At 41.1% G+C, this 19,393-nt stretch overlaps 4 protein-coding genes across 27 annotated transcripts in view; all 4 read right to left on the bottom strand.

Moving 5' to 3' along the window:
- The window catches only part of LOC142397747 (protocadherin alpha-C2-like), a 192,766-nt gene that overhangs the window by 34,237 nt on the left and 139,136 nt on the right, over positions 1 to 19,393 (bottom strand). Inside the window, exon 1 of one of the 24 annotated variants that reach the window (XM_075481354.1) lies at positions 6,447 to 8,918. The exons of 21 other annotated variants lie outside the window; for them this stretch is intronic. In XM_075481354.1, the coding sequence (XP_075337469.1) occupies positions 6,447 to 8,825 (2,379 nt within the window). In that variant the 5' untranslated portion in view covers positions 8,826 to 8,918. Of the gene's footprint in view, positions 1 to 111; positions 2,522 to 3,172; positions 5,640 to 6,446; positions 8,919 to 19,393 lie in introns of those variants that run through there. 2 more of the 24 variants (XM_075481346.1, XM_075481351.1) reach the window with 2 other exon arrangements.
- Positions 10,176 to 12,674, bottom strand: LOC142398102 (protocadherin alpha-2-like). The gene has a single exon (XM_075482083.1). It carries the CDS (start codon positions 12,567 to 12,569, stop codon positions 10,176 to 10,178), a length of 2,394 nt encoding a protein of 797 aa, XP_075338198.1. The 5' UTR covers positions 12,570 to 12,674.
- On the bottom strand, positions 13,314 to 15,801 carry LOC142398101 (protocadherin alpha-3-like). Its single transcript, XM_075482081.1, has one exon. It carries the CDS (start codon positions 15,699 to 15,701, stop codon positions 13,314 to 13,316), a length of 2,388 nt encoding a protein of 795 aa, XP_075338196.1. The 5' UTR covers positions 15,702 to 15,801.
- On the bottom strand, positions 16,779 to 19,300 carry LOC142397305 (protocadherin alpha-4-like). The gene has a single exon (XM_075480651.1). The coding sequence runs from the start codon at positions 19,164 to 19,166 to the stop codon at positions 16,779 to 16,781; it is 2,388 nt and encodes a 795-aa protein (XP_075336766.1). The 5' UTR covers positions 19,167 to 19,300.

Here is a 19,393-nt window from a genome sequence, read left to right as displayed (position 1 = left end):
AGACTTATTTACATTGTGATCATTATAAAAATAGTAGCTATTGGACATTATTTGAGGAAGTAAAACATTAAATTGTCAACATTTCTGCATAATATGTGCTACCGGCCATACCTTTTCTTTGTTGGGTAAAGTCTGAGTTCTGGTAAAAGTGTCTCCTCCGTTAATACTGATCAGTTCTCCATCTACAGGTGGAAACGGTGCGGGGAAAACCACTACGTCACTCTTCAGTGTGTCTGAGCTGAAACACACGTCATACTGCTGAGTAGCTTTAGAGTAAGACCAGCTCCCGTCAGGGTGGGTGGTGATCATTGGGGCGCTGTACCTGCTGAAACTGCCGTCTGTCCTGTGGCATCTGACAGCTATTAAACTGATGAGACTTAGCAGAAAGATCACTGACACTGAAACAATGGCGATCAGCAGATACAGGTTCAGATCAGAGAAGCTGTCCTCCTTTATAGGAACATGTCTGAACTGAGTCTGGATGTCAGCTGTGCTTTCAACCACCACCACATCAACAGACACAGTAGCTGACAGAGAAGGTTCTCCGTTATCAGAAACCAGCACCACCAAGGGGTGAGTTTTCAGGTCATTGTCGCTCATTCTCCTCTTAGTTCTGATTTCCCCGGTGCTGGTTCCGATCCTGAACAGGTTGTTTCCTTTGGGCTCAGACAGGTGGTAAGAAAGCAGCGCATTGTATCCAGAGTCTGCGTCCACAGCCCTGATCTTTGCCACAAAGTATCCCGCTTCAGCAGAGTAGGGGATGCTCTCACTGTTAACGGAGCCGTGCTCAGAATAAGGAGCTAGAATCGTGGGACTGTTGTCATTCTCATCGAGGATTAAAACATTGACGGTCACGTTACTGCTGAGCGGAGGAACACCAGAGTCTGTGGCCTGAACTTTAAACTGAAACGTTTCTAACTCCTCATAGTTAAAAGACTGCAGACTGACTATTTCTCCAGTTTCCGAGTTGATGTTCACAACAGATGTTATTGGAATATTTTTTGAAAATCCACCAAATAGTGAATATGTTACTTTAGCATTTACCCCTATATCTGGGTCTAATGCACTTATGATGAAGATCTTGGCTCCAACTGCACTATTCTCTTTCACATATACATTTATTACAGGCTCTGAAAATGAAGGGGTATTGTCATTCACATCAGAAATATGAACAGGAATAACACTAGTAGTGGAGAGAGTTGGCGTGCCTTCATCACTGGCTATGATGGTAACATTATATTTAGAAATATTTTCTCTGTCAAGAGGTCCATCAACAATTAATGAGTAATAATTCTTATAGTTTAGCTTGAGTGTAAAAGGAAGCAGCCCAAGAACTTTAGCATTGGTGAGACCATTGTTGCCCCCATCTTTGTCTGTCACAGTAACCAGAGCGACAACTGTACCTACGTCAGCATCCTCTTTAACTGGGCTCATCAGAGATGTAACGAGGATTTCAGGAATATTGTCATTAACATCAATTACTTCCACTAACAATTTACCATGCGCACTCCGTGAAGGTGTACCTTTATCTCTTGCTTGTATACGAATATCATAGGCTGCATTTTCTTCATAATCTACCTTTCCTATCACGGTTATCTCTCCTGTTTCTGGGTTTATTGAGAACAAAGCTTCAGGGTTGAAATTTCCCCTTTCAATAAACGAATACACTATTTCACTATTTATCCCCTCATCTAAATCTGAAGCAGTTACAGTCACAATGGTGGTTTGAAATTGAACGTTTTCAGTTACCTGGGCCTTAAACAGAGATTGACTAAATACCGGAGTATTGTCATTTACGTCCATAACATGAACAATTATTTTCAATGTCCCTGATCGGGTAGGTTTTCCTCCGTCCAGAGCAGTTAAAATAACGTGTATAACAGACTTTTTCTCTCTGTCTAAAGATTTCTGCAGCACTAATTCAGCAGACTCACTGTGCTGTCCCCCGCTCTGCACGTCCAGTGAGAAATATTCATTTGGACTCAGCTTGTAGCTTTTTACCGAGTTACTCCCCGTGTCTGCGTCGTTTGCCATCGGAAGTAAATACCTCTCCTCGGTAAAAGAAGATTCCGAAATATTCAAAGTTATCTCGTTTTGGCGAAAGGATGGAGCATTATCGTTGATGTCGGTGATCTGTACTTCTATTCGATGCAGATGCATCGGGTTGCTAAGTATTGCTTCTATATTAAGGGAACATTTGGCCGTATTTGGACAGAGCTCTTCACGATCTATCCTATCGCAAACATATAGAGTGCCAGTTTTTAAATCCACATCAAAATATTTCTTAGAATTCCCAGAGACAATTCGTAAATCCCGTTTTTCCATTTCGTTCACGTTAATTTGTAAGTCCTTAACGATATTTCCCACCACCGTTCCTTTGTCAACCTCCTCGGAAACGGAGTAAGAGAGCTGCGCTGCAGACGCACCACACAAATAAAGCAAATGTATCAACTGTATCCATATTGTGCCTCTTTGTCTTCCACGTCCCATCGCTGCCACACAATGAGATAAGTTTAACAGTTTAACATGTCCACATTTGAGGTTATTAGTAAACGGAGCCCTCTTTGTTCAGTGTCCAGTTGGAATATCTGACAAAGCATCCGACTACTGATGCTTCACACAAGAGGAGGAGTCTAAAAAGAGAATTGAAAAAAAAGAAAAAAAGACGGGTGATTATGGTCTCCAGCGACACCAGCTGTTGGTCTAAATGTGTAAAGACATTAACAGTCTTGAAGATATGTAGGAAATGATAAGAAATTTGCTTAAGAGCACAATTTGGCCCACATAAAACCCTGTTCAGTGCATTATTTGATGTGTATATAAAGACTGTAACAACTCAGTAATATAAAGCGAAGCGGCCTTTGTGCAAGCAATAACTTACCACTATTCAGCACCATGGACAACGTCCGCATCAGTTGACCATTTCACTGAACTCTCTGTTGACTTTTGTGCTTTAAATAATTAATCAACTGTTGTGAAGACTGCCCCTAAAACCATTTTGCCATATCTTGCATTACAGAGAATGTAGTTTTTGCTAAATATCTACCAGAATACGTCACCAAATGTCAAAAATGTACATAATCTCCTCTGCTAAGAAGGCTTTCAAAAACAGAAACAGCCACAGGCTTATCAACCGATATGTCCAAATTCATATAGGCCACGATCAGCTCACCTTTTCTTTGTTGGGTAATGTCTGAGTCCGTGTGAAAGTATCTCCTCCGTTAATACTGATCAGTTCTCCATCTACAGGTGGAAACGGTGCGGGGAAAACCACTACGTCACTCTTCAGTGTGTCTGAGCTGAAACACACGTCATACTGTTGAGTAGCTTTAGAGTAAGACCAGCTCCCGTCAGGGTGGGTGGTGATCATTGGGGCGCTGTACCTGCTGAAACTGCCGTCTGTCCTGTGGCATCTGACAGCTATCAAACTGATGAGACTCAGCAGAAAGATCACTGACACCGACACAATGGCGATCAGCAGATACAGGTTCAGATCAGAGAAGCTGTCCTCCTTTATAGGAACATGTCTGAACTGAGTCTGGATGTCAGCTGTGCTTTCAGCCACCACCACATCAACAGACACAGTAGCTGACAGAGAAGGTTCTCCGTTATCAGAAACCAGCACCATCAAGGGGTGAGTTTTCAGGTCATTGTCGCTCATTCTCCTCTTAGTCCTGATTTCCCCGGTGCTGGTTCCGATCCTGAACAGGTTGTTTCCTTTGGGCTCAGACAGGTGGTAAGAAAGCAGCGCATTGTATCCAGAGTCTGCGTCCACAGCCCTGACCTTTGCCACAAAGTACCCCGCTTCAGCAGAGTAGGGGATGCTCTCACTGTTAACGGAGCCATGCTCAGAATAAGGAGCTAGAATCGTGGGACTGTTGTCATTCTCATCGAGGATTAAAACATTGACCGTCACGTTGCTGCTGAGCGGAGGAACACCAGAGTCCGTGGCCTGAACTTTAAACTGAAACGTTTTTAACTCCTCGTAGTTAAAAGACTGCAGACTGACTATATCTCCAGTCTGTGAGTTGATGTTTATCAATGAAGTTATATGAATGTTTTTCGAATCACTTTCTAATGAATATGTAACTCGGGCGTTTTCATTTTTATCAGGATCGACAGCACTAATCGTATAGATACGAGCTCCACCCGGGCTGTTTTCCCTTACATAGATATTAACCACGGGTTCAAGGAAGCGAGGCTTATTGTCATTGACATCAGAAATCTCCACATTAATAACGCCATTTGTGGAAAGAGACGGGGAACCTTCATCATTAGCAGTTATTGTGATATTGTAAAAAGAGCGTACTTCACGATCAAGCGGTCCATCCACAACTAATGAATAATAATTCTTATAATTTGAATTTAGCCTGAAAGGTGTAGAACCAACAAGTGTACAACGAGTCTGTCCATTTTTCCCTCCATCTTTGTCAGTCACGGTTATTAAAGCAACAACGCTTCCCATATCAGCATCTTCTCTAACGTCGTTCATGAGTGACGTCACGACAATTTCTGGGGCATTGTCATTTACGTCGATAACCTCTACCAGAAGCTTTCCATTTGCTCTCCGAGGTGACGCACCTTTGTCTGTGGCTTGCACATGAATTTCATAGGCAGCTTGTGCTTCGTAATCTAAATTTCCTTTAACAGTGATCTCACCAGTCTCTGCATTTATGAAAAACACATCCGCAGGATTGAAGTTGGCTCGTTTGACAAAAGAGTAAATCACCCTCCCGTTGTCCGCTTCGTCTAAATCTGTGGCATTAAGCTGAATGACTAATGATCCGACATGAGCATTTTCTTTTACACGTGCCTTGCATAGTGTTTTGCTAAAGGACGGAGTGTTATCATTAACGTCAAGAACACTAATATTGATATCCACCGATCCAGTGTTGGTAGGTTTACCTCCATCTATAGCGGTCAATGTTAGTTTAATATCAGCATGTTTTTCTCGATCCAAAGCTTTAAGCAACACTAATTCAGCAGAAGCACTATGTTCCCCGCCACTTTGTACATCGAGAGAGAAATATTCATTAGGACTGAGCCTATAAGTGTTCACCGAATTGCTGCCTAAATCTGCATCAACAGCCAGAGGAAGCAAGAAACGCTCTCCTGTGGGCGAAGATTCAGAGATGTTAAGTATAAATAACTTTTCAAAGAACGTAGGTGCGTTGTCATTTAAATCGGCAATCATCACCTCAATGCGTCGGAGCACCATAGGATTACTTAGTATGGCCTCTAAGTTTAATGTGCATTTTACCGTGTTAGGACAAAGCTCCTCCCGATCTATCCTGTCATTAACATACAGATCTCCCGTTTTCAAATTAGCCTCGAAATATTTCTTACTGTATCCCGACACAATATTTAGATTCCTTGTATGCAGGTCCCGAACGTTGACATTAAAATCCTTCGCCAGGTTCCCGACGACAGTTCCTTTGTCCACTTCCTCCGTAACAGAGTAGGATATCTGAGCAGCAGACCATTCGGGTAAAACCAGAATGAGAACCAAACAGAGAATCCTCTTGTTCCTTTTGCTCCCCATCGCGGATTTCAAACACAGTGACGCGAAGCAAATCCTTTTCATCCACGAAACCCCACTCGATGAGCCGATATTGTTATTCTCAACCATTCCAGTCCTCGGGTTTCTTTTGCCATTTGTTTCACTCTCACAAAGCACACCACCACCACCCTTCCTCATGGAAGGAGGAGACCGAAAATATCAACCTCATAAAACATGTGGTCATCAGCGACCCCACGTGTTACAACTTGGATATGAAAATGGTTTAACATTTGAATATCACGCCCTGTGTCTCATAATAAAAAGTGTACTAAACTGCATCATGGCATTTTAAATGTACTATGTCCACTTAAACCAGTTGTAAAGTTGTCATTACACCGAATTAATAACTTTCACAAAAGGACAGTGGTATGAAAAAGCAAACAGCAGTTATTGCTATAAATGGGGAAAAAAAACTTTCCTTAAACAAGGCTCTATTATAAGAATACATCTCTCAGTAATAAATCATAATAAACCAATTGATTTTTGTTCAATATCTCCTTTGAATACATGAATAAATCTATGTGGAAATAAATAAGATGACAACCAGAAAAGACTGAAAAGAACATCAACAAGAAAGCATCAGATCTTTGATGTCAGAGTTTTTGGATAAGAAAAAGACAATGCCTCTTTTTTGGACACAATTTTCACAACCTTAAACGGCACCTTACAATCTCACTGGTAGCCCCACAATAAGTTCACTTTTTGTGTTCTCGTTTTTTTTAGTTTAATTGGAACTTAGTAGTTAATGTGTTAATTTTTGTCATGTTTTAAATTAAATTGTGTAACTACAAGGATAAACTATTTGGTGACCGACAGGTAGATCTACATTTCAAAAGACACAGTGACATGGAAGCTGGGTTTTGAGATGGAGAACAGGAAAACTCACCATTTCTTTGTTGGGTAAAGTCTGAGTTCTGGTAAAAGTATCTCCTCCGTTAATACTGATCAGTTCTCCATCTACAGGTGGAAACGGTGCGGGGTAAACCACTACGTCACTCTTCAGCGTGTCTGAGCTGAAACACACGTCATACTGCTGAGTAGCTTTAGAGTAAGACCAGCTCCCGTCGGGGTGGGTGGTGATCATTGGGGCGCTGTACCTGCTGAAACTGCCATCTGTCCTGTGGCATCTGACAGCTATTAAACTGATGAGACTCAGCAGAAAGATCACTGACACCGACACAATGGCGATCAGCAGATACAAGTTCAGATTAGAGAAGCTGTCCTCCTTTATAGGAACATGTCTGAACTGAGTCTGGATGTCAGCTGTGCTTTCAACCACCACCACATCAACAGACACAGTAGCTGACAGAGAAGGTTCTCCGTTATCAGAAACCAGCACCACCAAGGGGTGAGTTTTCAGGTCATTGTCGCTCATTCTCCTCTTAGTCCTGATTTCCCCGGTGCTGGTTCCAATCCTGAACAGGTTGTTTCCTTTGGGCTCAGACAGGTGGTAAGAAAGCAGCGCATTGTATCCAGAGTCTGCGTCCACAGCCCTGATCTTTGCCACAAAGTATCCCGCTTCAGCAGAGTAGGGGATGCTCTCACTGTTAACGGAGCCGTGCTCAGAATAAGGAGCTAGAATCGTGGGACTGTTGTCATTCTCATCAAGGATTAAAACATTGACGGTCACGTTGCTGCTGAGTGGAGGAACACCAGAGTCTGTGGCCTGAACTTTAAACTGAAACGTTTTTAACTCCTCGTAGTTAAAAGACTGCAGACTGATTATTTCTCCGGTCTCAGAATTGATGTTTAGGACAGATGAAATTGGAATATTTTTTGGAGAACTGTCTAACAGTTTGTAGGTAACCTTTGCATTGCTATCTTGATCAGGATCAAAGGCTTTTATAGTATGTATTGGTGAGCCCACTGGACTGTTTTCTTTGACATAAACATTTATCACAGGCTCCATAAACAGAGGGGCGTTATCATTGACATCAGCAACGTGAACAGCAATGATCCTGATGCTGGACAGAGGTGGGCTTCCTTCATCTGTAGCTGTAATTGTGACATTGTAAAAAGAAGTGTCTTCTCTGTCCAGTGGTCCATCTACAACTAATGAATAGTCATTTTTATAGTTGGATTTCAATTTGAATGGAGCAGATCCAACTACACTGCATTTTGTTATGCCGTTGTTCCCTCCATCTTTATCACTCACTGTAATAAAAGCAACAATTGTTCCCATTTCTGCACCTTCATTTACTGGTGTCATCAGTGACGTCACAGATATTTCCGGGGGGTTGTCATTCACATCGATTATCTCTATCAGCAGTTTCGCATGCGTACTACGAGGAACAGCGCCTTGATCCATTGCTTGAACTCTTACTTCGTAAGCACGTGTGTCTTCATAATCTGGTCTAGCTCTCACAGTTATTTCTCCCGTTTCTGAATTTAGATTAAAAAAAATTGTTGGATCAATATTTCCTCTTTTGATAAAGAAATATTGAATCTTACTGTTCGTGCCTTCGTCCAAATCTGTTGCATTTAACCTTATAACAAATGTTCCAGGTGTAGTATTTTCTGTGACGCGCGCTTTATAAAGGGATTTACTGAATACGGGTGTATTGTCATTGACATCTATGATATTGACAATTAACTGCAGTGTTCCTGATCTTGGCGGTTTACCTCCATCTACTGCCGTCAAAATAAGTCTAATTACAGGTTCTTTTTCTCTGTCTAAAACCTTCTGTAACACCAACTCAGCAGACACCCCGTGTTCTCCGCCACTCTGCACATCGAGAGAGAAGTGTTCATTTTGACTCAGCTTGTAGCTCTTCACTGCGTTGTTCCCTATGTCTGCATCTACTGCGACTGGGAGAGGATATCGCTCTCCCGGTGACAGTGATTCCGAGATGTTTAATACATGCCACTGGTCAATAAAGGAGGGCGAGTTATCATTTACATCAAGAATGTTTACCTCAATGCGGTGTACATTCATTGGATTATTTAAAGCAGCTTGAATTTTGATGGGGCATTTCATCACATGCGGGCAAAGCTCTTCTCTGTCTATTCTCTCAGTAACAAAGAGGTCCCCAGTTTGCAAATTCACGTCAAAATATGTCTTACTGAAACTTGAGACAATACGTAGATCCCTGGTCTCCAGTTCTCGTATATTGAGGTTTAAATCCTTTGCAATGTTCCCCACTACCGTGCCTTTGTTCACCTCCTCGGAAACTGAATAGGATAACTGCGAAGCAGACCAGTCACAAAGACAAAGAAGCGCAAAAAAATCAATCCAGACGTGTCCGTTTAGTCGTCGCATATACATCTTTGATGAGGCAACAGAAGCTGAATCCAAAAGACCATTTAGATCCAGTACGAATTATGCTTTCAAGTGTATCTTGTTTCAGCTTCTTCTCCTCTCCCCACAGTGCCGCCGAATATCCAGGAAACTATAACGGTTGATGACCCGTTATTTTTTCACCGTGCACGGAGGAGGAGTTTAAACATACAAACATATTAATATCTATGGTCTCCAGCGACATCGTGTGGTTAATTCATCACACCAACACATAATCAAGTAAGTTGCAAAAAAATATTATAAATGAAGTAGTACATACTCTCGATTTGATTGGCCTCCATTTAATACAAAATGAATATTAAAACAAAACAAAACAAAAAAGTTCCCCACATAGCCTATGGATCTGGAAACACAAGTATGACGTATTTAAACAAGAGAACAATAAGAATGCAGCAACCCATGGATATTTTAATAACTGGGCAACCTACCAGAAAATGCATGTAATATATAATTAAGTTTTAGCCTGACTGTGTACTACCGAATTTCTTTTCAAATTTAAAAGAGTGGTTATGCAGAAACTTATCTATGTTTCATCAAAAAGCTCCCGTAAAAAGGACGGCAAACATTCCTTTTTTTATGATCTCACTTCAGTACCACGGAGAGCGCCACTGAGTAGCACCATGTTGAAATATTCAAATAATTTTCTGATAAAGTTGACATATTTAAGAGAAGAATATTGAAATCACTTCATATTTATCAACAAGACGAGCCTACTTTCTCGGAAAAAAATTCTGAGTTGCTAGGTTGAAGGAAATTTTACGAACGACAATTTTAAAGGAGAGCAGGTTGAGGAGAAACCACTTAATGTAAAAAAATGCTATGATTTCAACATATATGAATATTTCTCTTACAGCTTTAAACTGATTTTATCTGCTCCTATTTTCTACTAGATACTGACATGACCAGCCTACTTATTAAAAAGGATATGTGTGTGTGTGTATACATTAATATAATTAAAAACATAACGATGTTAAACTTAAGCAAGGACATGCAATTGAGCACAGTCTCTGATAGCTTATAGTTATTCTTAAGCTTGTAAAGAAGCTTGATGTCTATAAATGGTGGCGGTTTAAAAAAAAAAAAAAAACTGCTTCAAGGAGGGGTGTTTATACAAAAGCTCAATTTTGTTTCCTTACTACCAAGTGACAAATGTTACAAAACACAAACCATGAGTTTCTTACATATCTTATCAGTATTATGAACTCTGACATTCACATTTGCCTCGAGAGTCTGATGAACATAGACTGATAACCAAAAATAAATGTTTTTCATTAGACACGTTTTTAAGTCTATAGTCAAATATTAAAATGTTCATTGTCAAACATAACCTACCTTTTCTTTGTTGGGTAAAGTCTGAGTTCTGGTAAAAGTGTCTCCTCCGTTAATACTGATCAGTTCTCCATCTACAGGTGGAAACGGTGCGGGGAAAACCACTACGTCACTCTTCAGTGTGTCTGAGCTGAAACACACGTCATACTGCTGAGTAGCTTTAGAGTAAGACCAGCTCCCGTCAGGGTGGGTGGTGATCATTGGGGGGCTATACCTGCTGAAACTGCCGTCTGTCCTGTGGCATCTGACAGCTATTAAACTGATGAGACTCAGCAGAAAGATCACTGACACCGACACAATGGCGATCAGCAGATACAGGTTCAGATCAGAGAAGCTGTCCTCCTTTATAGGAACATGTCTGAACTGAGTCTGGATGTCAGCTGTGCTTTCAACCACCACCACATCAACAGACACAGTAGCTGATAGAGAAGGTTCTCCGTTATCAGAAACCAGCACCACCAAGGGGTGAGTTTTCAGGTCATTGTCGCTCATTCTCCTCTTAGTCCTGATTTCCCCGGTGCTGGTTCCGATCCTGAACAGGTTGTTTCCTTTGGGCTCAGACAGGTGGTAAGAAAGCAGCGCATTGTATCCAGAGTCTGCGTCCACAGCCCTGATCTTTGCCACAAAGTATCCCGCTTCAGCAGAGTAGGGGATGCTCTCACTGTTAACGGAGCCGTGCTCAGAATAAGGAGCTAGAATAGTGGGACTGTTGTCATTCTCATCGAGGATTAAAACATTGACCGTCACGTTGCTGCTGAGTGGAGGAACACCAGAGTCTGTGGCTTGAACTTTAAACTGAAATGTTTTTAACTCCTCATAGTTGAAAGACTGCAGAGTAACTATATCACCAGTCTCTGAATTTATATTCAAAAGAGATGAAATTGGAATATTTTTTGGAGAACTGTCTAACAGTTTGTAGGTAACCTTTGCATTAGTATCTTGATCAGGATCAAAGGCTTTTATAGTATGTATTGGTGAGCCCACTCGGCTGTTTTCTTTGACATAAGCATTTATCACAGGCTCCATAAACAGAGGGGCGTTATCATTGACATCAGCAACGTGAACAGTTATGACCCTGATGCATGACAGAGGTGGGCTTCCTTCATCTGTAGCTGTAATAGTGACATTGTAAAGAGAACTGTTTTCTCTATCAAGTGATCCGTCTACAACCAGTGAATAATCGTTTTTATAATTGGATTTAAGTTTAAACGGAGCAAATCCAACTATACTGCATTTGGTCACTCCATTAGTTCCACTATCTTTATCACTCACTGTAATAAAAGCAACTATTGTCCCCAGTTCTGCACCTTCATTTACGGGTGTTAACAATGACGTCACAATTATTTCTGGGGAATTGTCATTCACATCGATTATCTCTATCAGTAGTTTAGTATGTGCACTACGAGGAACAGTGCCTTGATCCATTGCTTGAACTCTCACTTCATAAGCAGTCGTCTCCTCATAATCTAAATTACCTTTAACAATCATTTCTCCTGTGTCTGAATTCAGATCAAAAATATTTGATGGATCAATATTTCCCCTTTTGATGAAGGAATAAAGGATCTTGCCGTTCATGCCTTCGTCGAAGTCAGTTGCATTCAACCTAATAACAAGTGTTCCAGGAGTTGCATTTTCTATGACACGCACTTTATAAAGCGATTTGCTAAACGTAGGTATATTATCATTAACATCTATTACATTTACATATATTTGTAATGAGCCCGTTCTAGAGGGTTTACCTCCATCTGTAGCCGTCAGCAGAAGTGCTATCACAGATTGTTTCTCTCGGTCCAGCGCTTTTTCTAACACTAACTCAGCAGACACCCCGTGTTCTCCGCCGCTTTGCACGTCAAGGGAGAAATGCTCATTTTGACTCAGCTTGTAGCTCTTTACAGAGTTGCTTCCTATGTCTGCATCTACTGCGACTGGGAGAAGATATCGCTCTCCCGTTAAGGACGATTCTGAGATATTTAGGGAATACTTTTTTTCAATGAAAGCAGGCGAATTGTCGTTTACGTCTACAATAGTCACCTCTATGCGATATGCTGTCATTGGATCACTTAAAAGAGCTTGTACTTTTAACGAGCATTTAGCCATAAGCGGGCAAAGCTCCTCTCTGTCTATCCTCTCTTCAACAAAGAGATTCCCGGTCTGCAAATTCACGTCAAAGAATGTCTTACTGTAACTTGAAACAACACGCAAGTCCCTGCTGTTTAGTTCCTGTACGTTGAGGTTCAAGTCCTTTGCGATATTACCCACTATGGTGCCTTTGTTCACCTCCTCCGGTATGGAATAAGATAACTGCGAAGCAGACCAGTCACAAAGACAAAGAAAAATGATCATGCGAATCCAGACGTACTCCTTTTCTCGTTGCGTATACATTATTGATCAACCCAAAAAGCTGAACCCAAGTGATCATCTATCCACGGTAAATATATTTCCAACGAAAGCGAAGGTGTTATCAGAAAGCTCCTGCACTTCTCCTTCCACCACGGGTGCGCTAATGGCCGATGAGGATTTCATTTTTTTTCCCAAGCAAGGAGGTGGAGTTTTGAAAATGTAAATACACTCAAATGCACGGTCTCCTGCGACATCATGTGGTCAGTGACTGGCAAGCAAATACTTATTAAAGGTAACACATAACCATAATTTAAAACATTGTAAATTAAATACATAATTACGTCTACTATCTTAAAAAGAGAAAAGAAAAAAAATTAAAAACTGGGAGGAGGGAGGACTTGAATAAGCTAAACATTTCAGGGACTGAAAGGGCCACTGTAGTGTCCAAAAGGAAACAATTACATTTTTTATTCCTGAAATAAGTCAGGTCTTCATACATGTTTGTTTTAAGTCAGGTGGTAACTAATATATTTCGTCATCAACTGTAGTTTTTACTCAACTACAGCCTTTCAAAAACCATAAAGACAGCAGATGTTGCCACAAAGTTGATGTCCAATACCTTGTCATGCGATGAATTGTACGAACATCCTATCATATCAAATAGGCTGTTTAGGACAGATTTATATATCGAACAAATGGCACAAATTGCGGTGCATAATATATCCCTTTCTTTAAGTGCAATGGAGCCATAGACTTAAATTCGTTCATGTAACAAACATTAAGCATTTAACACAAATGTCCTACCTTTTCTTTGTTGGGTAAAGTCTGAGTTCTGGTAAAAGTGTCTCCTCCGTTAATACTGATCAGTTCTCCATCTACAGGTGGAAACGGTGCGGGGAAAACCACTACGTCACTCTTCAGTGTGTCTGAGCTGAAACACACGTCATACTGCTGAGTAGCTTTAGAGTAAGACCAGCTCCCGTCAGGGTGGGTGGTGATCATTGGGGCGCTGTACCTGCTGAAACTGCCATCTGTCCTGTGGCACCTGACAGCTATTAAACTGATGAGACTCAGCAGAAAGATCACTGACACCGACACAATGGCGATCAGCAGATACAGGTTCAGATCAGAGAAGCTGTCCTCCTTTATAGGAACATGTCTGAACTGAGTCTGGATGTCAGCTGTGCTTTCAACCACCACCACATCAACAGACACAGTAGCTGACAGAGAAGGTTCTCCGTTATCAGAAACCAGCACCACCAAGGGGTGAGTTTTCAGGTCATTGTCGCTCATTCTCCTCTTAGTCCTGATTTCCCCGGTGCTGGTTCCGATCCTGAACAGGTTGTTTCCTTTGGGCTCAGACAGGTGGTAAGAAAGCAGCGCATTGTATCCAGAGTCTGCGTCCACAGCCCTGATCTTTGCCACAAAGTATCCCGCTTCAGCAGAGTAGGGGATGCTCTCACTGTTAACGGAGCCGTGCTCAGAATAAGGAGCTAGAATCGTGGGACTGTTGTCGTTCTCATCGAGGATTAAAACATTGACGGTCACGTTGCTGCTGAGTGGAGGAACACCAGAGTCTGTGGCCTGAACTTTAAACTGAAACGTTTTTAACTCCTCGTAGTTAAAAGACTGCAGACTGATTATTTCTCCAGTCTCAGAATTGATGTTTAGGACAGATGAAATTGGAATATTTTTGGGAGAACTGTCTAACAGTTTGTAGGTAACCTTTGCATTGCTATCTTGATCAGGATCAAAGGCTTTTATAGTATGTAGTAGTGAGCCGACTGGGCTGTTTTCTTTGACATAAGCATTGATCACAGGCTCCATAAACAGAGGGGCGTTATCATTGACATCAGCAACGTGAACAGTAATTATCCTGATGCTGGACAGAGGTGGGCTTCCTTCATCTGTAGCTGTAATAGTGACATTGTAAACTGGAGTGTTTTCTCTGTCCAGTGGGCCATCTACAACTAATGAATAGTCATGTTTGTAGCTCGACTTTAGTTTAAAGGGAGCAGATCCAACTACCTTACAATTAATGAAACCGTTGCCTCCTCCATCTTTATCACTCACTGTAACTAAAGCAACGATTGTCCCCAATTCTGCGTCTTCTGTTATCGGCGTCATCAGGGATGTCACAGATATTTCGGGCGGATTGTCATTCACATCAATTACTTCTATCAGAAGTTTAGCATGGGAACTACGTGGAGAGACTCCTTGATCCATTGCTTGAACTCTGACCTCATAAGCAGGCGTTTCTTCATAATCTAAACTACCTTTCACCGTTATTTCTCCCGTTTCTGAATTAAGATTGAAAATATTTGATGGATCAGAGTTACCTCGTTTGATAAAGGAATACAAGATTTTGCCATTCATGCCTTCGTCTAAATCTGTTGCGTTTAACTTGATTACCACTGTTCCTTGTGAGGCATTTTCACTTACTTGTACTTTATACAGAGATTTGCTAAACAGTGGTGTGTTATCATTGGCATCTATTACATTTACATTTATCTGTAATGTACCAGATCTAACTGGTTTCCCTCCATCTAAAGCGTTCAGAATTAGTTTAAGCACTGGCTGTTTCTCTCGATCTAAGGCTTTCTTAAGTACCAGCTCTGCGGAGACACCGTGCTCACCGCTACTCTGTACATCCAGGGAGAAATGCTCAGTCTGACTAAGCTTGTAGCTCTTAATTGAGTTGGTGCCTGTATCTGCATCTTCTGCTATTGGCAGAAGATAACGTTCTCCTGGATACATTGATTCAGAGATGTTTAATAAATACAACTGTTCAACGAACTCCGGTGAGTTATCATTTAAATCTAAAACGTTTACTTCAATCCGGTGTACAGTCATTGGATTGCTCAAAACAGCCTGTATTTTCAGCGAGCATAGTGCCGAGTTGGGACAAAGCTCCTCTCTGTCTATTCTTTCGTTAACAAAGATGTTCCCGGTCTGCAAATCCACGTTAAAATATTTCTTACTGTTTGTCGAAACAATACGCAAATCTCTGGTTTCCACTTCCTTTAAATTCAAGTTCAAATCCTTTGCGATATTCCCCACCACGGTGCCTTTGTTCACCTCCTCGGAAATGGAGTAAGACAATTGCGAAGCAGAGCATTCACAAAGACACATCAGCAAAACAAAATAAATCCAGGCACGTTCCTCGTCTCTCATGTTGAACAGTTGAGACAAAATCCCTGCAGTCCAGTTTACTCAAGTGTATAATGCATATCCGTCATAAAAATTATCAAGCGGGAACCCTTCTTGCCACAGCAAAACCACAGTCTATCTAAACGGATGCCCAATGACGGTTTTAGTTCAGCCCTGCAGGGAGGTGTTTTAGACAAAGCCTGTAATAAGTGTATCTATGGTCTCCAGCAACACCATGTGGTCAACCCAAGGAAAGTCCTTATAAATCCGAATCACAGGCAGCCCAGTATTACAAAGATATTGTCGATAGAATAGATGGGACTGAATTATTATCATTATCATTATCATTATTTTTATTATTTTCATTTTATTATTATCATTTTTTTATCACATTAGGTTTTAAGTGTCTATTTAATATTTCAGTGTTGTTGGGAGGGGCCGTTGGATACAGCCTGTTGTAGGTAAATGAGCCACAATTATATCACAGTGATGCATTGTTTTCAGAAAGAGAAGTCAGCTCAATTTCATGGAATTGTAATTCAAGCCATAAGTCTTTATGTGGAAAATAAACGAATCACTCATTCAATTGTTCCTGAGGAAAAACTTATATATAACAGTCTTAACAGACTTACTTAAAAACAAAATAATCACAACGCATTCATTCTGAACTGAACTGAATTCTGAAGATTATATTAATTTAAGCACAAGTGTCAAAGGAGAGTGATGTGCATTCAGAAACAACAATATGTTTAGAGTTGCATCTTTTGCCAGTCTAAACCATCAGCGTCTTTCAGTTTTTGGTGGTCCATTGTCCTACTGCTGTTGTATTATTGTTTGCTGAATTTGTTGCAGACATGAAATTGTGTTTTTAAAAGAAAACATATTTAGACCTTCGGTGTAGTATAAGCATGGAAGAAATATTTAAACTTACGATAAGGGTCTTAAGCAGCATATTATCTTTTAAGTATGCGTTGGAATTCCGTGTCGTTCCATATAATACAGTATATACATCTAATACATACTGGACTATATGGAACGAAGTTTTCTTATTTAAAAAATTGTTTATCATGTTATTTGTAAGCTGAAAGCTATCAAGTGACCTTAAACACGTACCTTTTCTTTGTTGGGTAAAGTCTGAGTTCTGGTAAAAGTGTCTCCTCCGTTAATACTGATCAGTTCTCCATCTACAGGTGGAAACGGTGCGGGGAAAACCACTACGTCACTCTTCAGTGTGTCTGAGCTGAAACACACGTCATACTGCTGAGTAGCTTTAGAGTAAGACCAGCTCCCGTCAGGGTGGGTGGTGATCATTGGGGCGCTGTACCTGCTGAAACTGCCGTCTGTCCTGTGGCATCTGACAGCTATTAAACTGATGAGACTCAGCAGAAAGATCACTGACACCGACACGATGGCAATCAGCAGATACAGGTTCAGATCAGAGAAGCTGTCCTCCTTTATAGGAACATGTCTGAACTGAGTCTGGATGTCAGCTGTGCTTTCAACCACCACCACATCAACAGACACAGTAGCTGACAGAGAAGGTTCTCCGTTATCAGAAACCAGCACCACCAAGGGGTGAGTTTTCAGGTCATTGTCGCTCATTCTCCTCTTAGTTCTGATTTCCCCGGTGCTGGTTCCGATCCTGAACAGGTTGTTTCCTTTGGGCTCAGACAGGTGATAAGAAAGCAGCGCATTGTATCCAGAGTCTGCGTCCACAGCCCTGATCTTTGCCACAAAGTATCCCGCTTCAGCAGAGTAGGGGATGCTCTCACTGTTAACGGAGCCGTGCTCAGAATAAGGAGCTAGAATCGTGGGACTGTTGTCGTTCTCATCCAGAATAAAAACGTTGATGGTCACATTACTGCTGAGCGGAGGAACACCAGAGTCTGTGGCCTGAACTTTAAACTGGAATGTTTTTATCTCTTCGTAGTTAAAAGACTGCAAACTTATAATTTCTCCAGTCTCTGAGTTTATATTGAAAACAGTTGAAATCGTAATGTGTAGGCGATTATTATCAATTAATGAATAAGTCAATATGGCATTTTCATTTGAGTCTGCATCATTTGCGGTTGCCTTTGTGATTGTATTTCCTACTTTACTGTTTTCTTTTACATAAACATTCATATAAGCTTCTGGGAAACTCGGCGTATTGTCATTAATATCAGAAATGTTCACACTGATTACAGCAGTGCTAAAGCGAGGTGGACTACCTTCATCGACAGCAGTGATAGTTATGTTGTACTGTGGTACACTCTCTCTGTCAATAAGACCGTCAACTATCAATGAGTAATAGTTTTTGTAATTTGACGTTAATTTAAAAGGGAGAGAGTCTTCAATTTTACAGTTGGTGAGACCATTCTGTCCTGCATCTTTATCAGTCACAGTTACGAGTGCAACTATTGTTCCAATTTCAGCACTTTCCTTTACATGACTCATCATCGACGTTATTGAAATATCTGGTGCATTGTCATTAACATCAACCACCTCGACCAGGACTTTAGAATAACCACTGCGGGGGGACGCGCCTTGGTCTGCTCCACGCACTCTCAATTCATACGCATTGTTTTCTTCATAATCCAAATTAGACTTCACAACGATTTCACCGCTCTCAGGTATAACATTAAATCTGCCTGGAGCGTCCACAGTTCCTCCTCTCATCAAAAAATATCTGATATCTGAATTTGGACCCTCGTCTAAATCGGTTGCATTTAATTTAATTATTGTTGTACCAACAGGCACATTTTCGCTCACACGTACTTTGTAAAGTGGCTTACTGAACGAAGGCGTGTTGTCATTTACATCAATAACATTTATAAGAATTTGCATAGTGCCAGACCTTGGAGGGTTTCCTCCGTCGATAGCAGTTAATATTAGCTTGACAGAGGGTTGTTTTTCTCTGTCTAAAGCTTTCTGTAGCACTAACTCAGCAGACACACTGTCTTGACCGCTATTTACATCTATGGAGAAATGCTCGTTTGGACTTAATTTAAAGGTTTTAACTGAATTACTGCCAGTGTCTGCATCATGAGCTGCTGGGAGTGGATACCTCTCTCCTGTTGAGGATGATTCGGAGATATTGAACACATGGATTTGCTCGAGAAATGTTGGTGCGTTATCATTAATATCAAGAATACTCACTTCGATGCGATAAATATTCATGGGATTCCCAAGGAGTCCCTCTATATTTAAAGAACACTTTGGTACATTAGGACACAACTCTTCGCGGTCTATCCTGTCATTTACAAACAAAGCTCCTGTTCTCAAATTTGCCTCGAAATATGCCTTACTGTATCCCGATACAATCCGAAATCTCCGTTCCTCTAGTTGCTGTGCATTAATGTGTAAATCCTTTGCAATATTCCCAACCAGTGTGCCTTTTTCCACTTCCTCGGAGACAGAATAGGAAATCTGAGCTGAAGACCAATCAGATAGACAAAGAATAATGGCGAACAGCATCCATTTCGCATCTCTATAGTATTTCCGACTCATCGTTTTTTCTTTTTTTTTTCAACAAAGGAAATCCAGGCAAACACGCATCATTCATTTACAAAACGGAGAAAAACTCAAAAATATATCCGATCCGAGCTCTCAAAATGTGGATAACATCCTTTCATGACGTTTCGGTTTACTAAGCCCGACCCGACGAAACACAGTGACTGTATCACATGAGGAGGAGGAGTTTCAGGTCATTCATGGGCACCGGGGAATGGTGCGGT

The sequence above is a fragment of the Odontesthes bonariensis genome, chromosome 13 (genome assembly GCF_027942865.1).
Source record: "Odontesthes bonariensis isolate fOdoBon6 chromosome 13, fOdoBon6.hap1, whole genome shotgun sequence".
Lineage (NCBI taxonomy): Eukaryota > Metazoa > Chordata > Actinopteri > Atheriniformes > Atherinopsidae > Odontesthes > Odontesthes bonariensis.
This window is presented reverse-complemented; position numbering and strand designations above follow the sequence as displayed.

What these genes read in the sequence shown, in the direction of transcription:
- LOC142397305 (XM_075480651.1), bottom strand. Translation starts at nt 19,166, where the DNA reads ATGAGTCGGAAATACTATAGAGATGCGAAATGGATGCTGTTCGCCATT.
- LOC142398102 (XM_075482083.1), bottom strand. Translation starts at nt 12,569, where the DNA reads ATGTATACGCAACGAGAAAAGGAGTACGTCTGGATTCGCATGATCATT.
- LOC142398101 (XM_075482081.1), bottom strand. Translation starts at nt 15,701, where the DNA reads ATGAGAGACGAGGAACGTGCCTGGATTTATTTTGTTTTGCTGATGTGT.